This window comes from Cynoglossus semilaevis, chromosome 20 (assembly GCF_000523025.1).
Source record: "Cynoglossus semilaevis isolate Cse_v1.0 chromosome 20, Cse_v1.0, whole genome shotgun sequence".
NCBI lineage: Eukaryota > Metazoa > Chordata > Actinopteri > Pleuronectiformes > Cynoglossidae > Cynoglossus > Cynoglossus semilaevis.
Window position 1 is genome coordinate 10,318,788 of NC_024326.1, and position 6,760 is coordinate 10,325,547.

Sequence of the window (6,760 nt, forward strand, 5' to 3'; positions counted from 1 at the left end):
GGTCTGCTGTACTTTGCCGGGAACCCAAACTGAAGATGACAGAATTAAATGAGTGAGCTCTATAGGTGGATATTGGAAAACACACCTGCCCTTGCGTCAGTACCCAAACCTCCTTTATTATTTTTACATTGAAAATTATAATTGTCTTTATTTTTATTTATTCATGTATTCAGAGCTTTGCATCGACATGAATAGCAACAAATGGATCCTCATCTTTGTTGCTGATGAAGAAGTGAGCACGGCCGTCACTGCCCACGTGGATCTGCTTCCCAGTACAGGCATTTCCTTCCTTCTGTCCAGAAATGACATCACAGTAGACTCCACCGGGCAAACCAGTGCTGAGGGTCATGTTCAGATCCCTGTGTGTCGGGGGGAGGTGACAAGTAACAACAAGATGAAAACAGGAACAAACCAATATTGTTATTGATCAGATGACCGAAATTTCCAGGTAACTTTAAACAAAATCATTTCATCTCATTAGTTTGGGTTTGTTTCTCACCAGTCATCGTTGTTAAAGACGATAAACCCGCGGTTACCACGTCCAAAGGCAACCTGATTGCTGTTGTTGTCCCACCAGTTGGTGAAAGGTTGTCCGTTGACCACATTACGGAAGATGACCATGTTCCTAAAGTGGAGATAACAACAATCAGAACCTTTTTTAGATGACATTTACATTACTGGCAGAGTAACAGACCCAGATAATGAGAACTCACTTGATTTGTCGCCATCTGTGCTCACACACCCACCCGTCTCCACAGGTCTGGTCTGGTTTGATGGGGACGGGCTTGGTGGATCCGTTACCGTGGCTGGGGGGGCCCATCCAGTCGTTCTGGTCCTACATCAAAATTGATTATTGCATCTGATAGAGCCACAGGTCATGTAACGTTGTACTGGTGTTACGTAAGTCTACCTTTCCATTCACAAAGTGGCGGTCCCAGTGGAAGCTGGACATCACTCTGGTTACTCCGTATGGGTGGGCCAGCATGAAGCCCACGCTCATTTTGTAAAGCCTTGGGTCCCAGAAAGTCAGGATGGCCGCACCGCCTGCACCATGGCCTCTCTGGTTGTCATGGTTGTCAATGAAGACCAGGGCGTTCCCATTGGGCATGAAGCCCCAGCCTTCTCCCCAGTTTCTGTAGACAAGAGGAAGAAAAAAACAAATGAGCACAGGCGATAGAAAAGCTTCTTTTCGTTTCCCGTAGAACAGCTCACACCTGGTGTAACACAGCTTCTCGTTGTTCCATTTTCTGAACACAGTTCCCAGTTTGGCACCGTATTTGAACTCCGTCACCCTTCCCAGATGGAAATACTCTGGAGCTGAAATAGCCTCACCTCCCAGATCAATAACCTAATGGAAAAAAGACCCCCAGAAAATTGATGTCAACCACGTCTTTTCAGAGCAGTGTGCTACAGAAAAAGCCACAAAAAAAATCTCCAATAAACAAAGACAGGATTTAACCACAGACTGACATCTCTGTGGGAATTACAGATTTTAAAAACTCATAACTTTCACAAAGCGCTGTGATGTTTCTGATGTTTTCTATCATAAGTCTGTCTCTTTCTCTGCTCTGCTCTGCTTTAATTTGCTTGTAATTTCTTTAGGGGCCATGACTATTTGACATTACCTGATGATGAGTGCCAGGACCTCACTGATGTTAAACTTATCTTTTATCCTTCATAACTATTTATTTTATTCCTTAAAATCACTTTTTTTTTTAAAGCACCTCTTGGAAGATGAAGGGTTTGGCGTCATCGGGGAACCACTTAGAGTTCAGGTTATGCAGACGACGAGAGACAGCGTCGAGGTCTCCAGGCCACATGTGCTTGACGGCATCCACCCTGAATCCGGCCACGCCCATGTCGATCAGTTTGTTCATGAAGTCGGCCACCTTGTCCCGAACAAAGTCCTTCTCCAGAGCCAGATCCAGCAGACTGACCAGACGACAGTCACGCACCTGGAACCATGAATACTCGTGTGTTTTATAGTCTTTATTACTGCAGTAAATGTGTTCAAATGTACTCGGTGTAAATAGTGACACATTACCTGATATTTATCGCTGTAGTTCTCAATATTTCCACTGGATGTCCTGCATTTGTAGTCGTTAAAGTCCAAGTTGGAATAAGGAACGCTGGGGAAGTCTTTGGTGCCGGCGTTGAACCAGCTGCCACATGAGGAGTGTGTTCCTTCTCCACCACCAGCTCCACACATGTGGTTGATGACGGCGTCCACGTAGATGTTGACCTGAAGGAAAGGTTTTTGGCAGATTTTAATTAAAATCACTTTGGTGTAGAGGTGGTAACAGGAAGAGTGGCCCAATGGCTTCTTTACCCCGACGTTGTTGCATCTGGTGATCATGTCTCTCAGTTCAGACTCACTACCAGATCTGGAGCACAGGTTGTAGCTGATGGGCTGGTATCTCTGCCACCAGGGCCTCCAGGGGGAGCCGAGCACGATGTGCTCATTTGGAGGGGAGATCTGAGGGACAAACAGATGACGATTGGGACCAGTTGAAATACAAGTTTGTTTCTTATAAACAGAGTTGTTATGGCACTGCTGCATAAACAAGTATTGCAGGGGATATAGATTATATAGATCATTTTTACTTTTGCAATTGTTTCTTGACATATTTCCATATTAATAATTTATTTATGTTGTTAGTCACAAGTTTAAAAAATGGTGTTAAAAAATTATAATTTACTACCATTATCTGTCTTCCTTGCACAGTAGTATACAGAATTTTCTGTGTTGATTTATCACAATTAATCATGATTAATCAGATAAAAAGTTTGAATTATTTGACAGTCCTTGATGAAACAGGATGTGATGTCATCCCCATAGAAACCATTCATACCTGAACTCCACCGAAGCCATTTGGACCCAAGAAGCGCTCGCACTCTTCAGCAATGTCGGCCCAGCGCCACTCAAACAGGTGAACGATGGATGTCCTCCCCTGCCTGAGGTGAGGGTTGTGTTGGGCCACACTGAGCCCAAACAGAGCCAGCAGCACAAACAGCTTCATGCCGTCCCTGGATGTGTGAGAGAAAACACGTCTCCTGCTGCCCCACCATGTCCATTTATACCACCGAGCAGCGGGTCCTTATCAGCATGGATGTTAAACAGGTGCATTTTTATCAAGCTCTGCCTTTGACATGCAGCAGAACATGCACAGCTTCGCCTGTTGATTCACAAATGTCAATGTTTTCTTTTTCCACCAGTCCCACGTTTTAGGCCAAACACCACTGATTACATAACAGTGACTCTCCTTGACCCAAATGTACACAGGCTGTTGCAATGGCTTTGTGGAGACTGCCAAAAAATTTGTTTTTTATATATCATTTGTTTCTGTGTATTTTTGACTGCACCTTTAATTTATCATAGAATCCTTAAAATTGTCAGTTGTTTCTTAAAGAAATCAGTCAGAAAAAATGACTAAAACTAAATTTTTATTAGGACAAAATTTTTATTTATTTGTTTTTTATCCAAATATCTTTCTTTTCTAACATAACAATTCACCTAATGTTAACGTCATTAACAAATCATGAAACATTCTGCTCTCAGCAGCCTTGTACCTGCTCTGATAGCATTGATCTCCATCATATTTGTTTTTCCTTTTATAGCTCTCTGTCCTGCCCTAACCCCCCCCCCCCCCCCCCCCCCCCCTGTGTTTTTTGTTAAAAAAAAAAAAAAAAAAAAAAAAGAAATAGCAGAAGGTTACCTGCAGCAACAGCCATTGGTGGACAGTGACTGTGAGGGAGTTCACCAGTGGGTGACAATAGTGAAGATTTTGCTGCTAATAAAGATTAAAAGGCAAAAAAATACACAAAATGCACACCTATAGGTTCCTTTTAAGAAAATGTGATATTTGATTTTTAAAGGACTCGTGACAGCATCATTACCTTAAATGTTCTGAGCAGCTGGACAGAAATCAAATTAGAGCCCACTGACAGTCACCTATATGGTTGTCATGGATATAATGGTAAACACTGGCAGATGAGTTTAATAGGTTTACGACAGTGGTGAAACCTTTACGTATGTTAATTTTTGTTTTTTACCCACCAGAGGGCGCTGCAACTCCACTTTTGGCAGTACGGGCAAAGTCTCCCATGAGGTACAGCTCACTGTTTGTGTGTGTATGTGTGTGTGTAATGTGCAATGTGCCTTCACGATGCATGTTGTCAGATGTTGTCCAACGTTCGTGGTGACAGTGACCAGACATAAATTACAGTCACTTGTTTTTCCCAGTGCCGGTGCTGTGGTGCAGAGAGGCTCAGGCAGTTACTGCAGCAGTCACCAGGCCTTGCACAGTCACTCACACACAAACACTGGACTCTGTTTGCAGTTACACTAACATTTAATCATGACAGCTCTGGCAGCTCATCAAACAATAGTACTGTTGTGTTTCATTCAGTGTCAGTGCTCTTCTTCTTCTATCAATTAATTTGCTTCACATTTATAATATTTAGATTAGCTACTTTTATTACATTTATATTTAGCAGACATTTATCAAGGTTAGATTAAGATTGTGGCTGAAGTTTTTTTTCTTCTTCTTCTTCTCTTACAGTTGTTTATCTTATCAGGACATGGATCAGGACTGAAGGGACGTTGAGGACCATCTCACACAGAGACCAAATATAGTAAGTGAAACATTAAAATATATATAAACCTCTTCCTCTCGTGGAACACACTGTATGTAGTAAATGTAGTTTTGCAAATTCACCTGTGAAATATATGAAGTAAACTGGGACTGATGAGGTTAAATATTTTCAACGGGTATAAAGACCTGGCTGCCGGTTCCTCAGACGGACAGCATACCATTAGCCTTACCTGTGTTAACTTTCCTGATTGTAAGAAGGATCAGTCAGCATCCTCCAGATCAGTGGTTCCCAAACTTCCTCTGCCACGCCCCTCCACTTGACCCACCCATACCAACCATTTCAAAACTGCGTCTTTTAGCATCTATAAAACAAACGACAGATTTTTTTTAAATCCTGCTATGTTTCATCCTGCCACACTTCACCTGCTTGCTTGCTGTCAGTTCCTACGCCCCCACCTCCCCCACCCCCCGACCCCCTACTGAGAGCGTGTCAAATGGACACCTGACCGGCCTCATTAGTTTTCACACAGGGGTCAGCCCTTCCTGTGATTCTGGACTTCACAGAGAAGTGAAAAAACATTAAGGGCCTCCAAAGTGTCGGTGCCTGAAGCACTCCCCTCAACACATGCCTTGACGTGGACTTTGGGTGTTGACACATACTGTAAAGACTGAATGTGTTTCTGTCCAACTGTACTCTGCAGATTTTTTAACATAGTAAAAATGTGAAACATAAAAAAAGTCTTGAATGCAGGGAAAAATTTCAAAACAAAACACCTTCTGTCTTTGTCTCAAAAACATCTATTTTAAGAACACATTATAATGACCAGTGTTCTTGTTGGCGACCTCTGGTTCTCACAGTGAGAACGGTTTCAGGTTAAATGAAAACTGTGTCCAAAGAGATGCAGATTGGGGTTAGGCTAATCCAAGACTAGAAACAGGCCGCAATCCCCAGTTATTATCTTGGTATCTGTTTGTGTTTGTACTCAGACCCTGTGATTGGTTGGATAAGTGTGATGAATAGATACTCAGATGGATTAAAGTCATTCATTTACGTTATGTTATGTTGTGAACCTGTGATTTACTTCGTCCTAGTACATTTAAACTACAGGCTGTGTAAAAGCACTGGACGGAACGGCAGATAAAGACCAAAACTGCTCTTATGGTTTTGGAAGTGACACAGTAGGAATTAAATCCATGGGAAAATGGAGTTCTCACCCAATTTAGAATGTCAAAAAAACGTCTTTTTCAAGGAAATGCTGTAGGGTTGAAAAAAGGCAAAAGAGAGGAAAATAGAAGATGCATTATAACCAGTAGACCCCGTCACTCAGCTGCCAGGGACTGTCCACATTTTTTTGACCGGCAAATTATGTTTTATTGTGACTTAGAGAGTCCACGTCATGGTGAGGAAAGACCTTCAAGTGGTGTTTAGTGATGATATAAAACATCAACAATGGGAGGTAGTCTCTTTTTAACATTAATGTTTTTCATGATGAAGTATTTTTTTGGTAGTTGATCATCAAGGCCTCTTTTGAATCACTCCAGGAAGTTCTCACTCCTCAGAGGCTGCATGCTCTGTGGGAAGAGATGTCAAATGAAGGGGCCTTAACTTACTCACGTTTTCCCGCGGGCCCCATACATTCCTGTCACACCAAACTCCTTTCCTGAATGCACAACACAGGACATACCTCCAGAGGCGATGAAGGGTTCCCTAAGACAAAGCTTTCTTTTACAACCCAAGCTCTGAGACAAGGTGTAGGCAGAAAACTGGTCATTTGATTCCCGCCCCTGCTTCTGTCAAGGGAAATTGGACGCGTCATAACCAAGGGAGGAGGCTGGAGGGCTGTCGAACAGACGGAGGAAAGGGAAAGTGGAAAAGAGGGAGTGGGATTTAAAAGAAAAGACAAAATGGCGTAGGCAAGTGAAGTGAGAAAAGGGAGGACGGAGGACCAGGTTACTGTTGTAATGTATATTTATATGAATATAGTAGAAAATATATAGTAGAAAATGTGTGTCTTGACTTTTCTATGGTTAATCTGCAGATTCATAGAAGATACTCTCTGCAACAGGCTTTTAGTATCATATATATATACAGTACATCTTATTGTATCATGTGGTAACATTGCAACATTGCATGATGTGGTATGGTATGTATGGTATGTATGGTA

General features: G+C 42.3%; 2 protein-coding genes across 2 annotated transcripts in view; one reads left to right on the plus strand and one right to left on the minus strand.

Moving 5' to 3' along the window:
- Positions 1-99: 99 nt before the first annotated feature.
- On the minus strand, positions 100-3,049 carry amylase (pancreatic alpha-amylase-like). The gene is given in 9 exon segments (NM_001294218.1): positions 100-359; positions 500-625; positions 714-835; positions 911-1,133; positions 1,215-1,348; positions 1,725-1,955; positions 2,045-2,242; positions 2,330-2,476; positions 2,853-3,049. Coding segments are annotated over 9 exon segments (1,539 nt in total). The 5' UTR covers positions 3,021-3,049; the 3' UTR covers positions 100-169.
- The window catches only part of LOC103396492 (collagen alpha-1(XI) chain-like), an 82,319-nt gene continuing 78,541 nt past the window's right edge, over positions 2,983-6,760 (plus strand). Inside the window, exons 1-3 of the mRNA XM_017042524.2 lie at positions 2,983-3,121; positions 4,061-4,109; positions 4,563-4,635. The gene's annotated coding sequence lies outside the window, so the exon portion shown is untranslated. The remainder of the gene's footprint in view (positions 3,122-4,060; positions 4,110-4,562; positions 4,636-6,760) is intronic.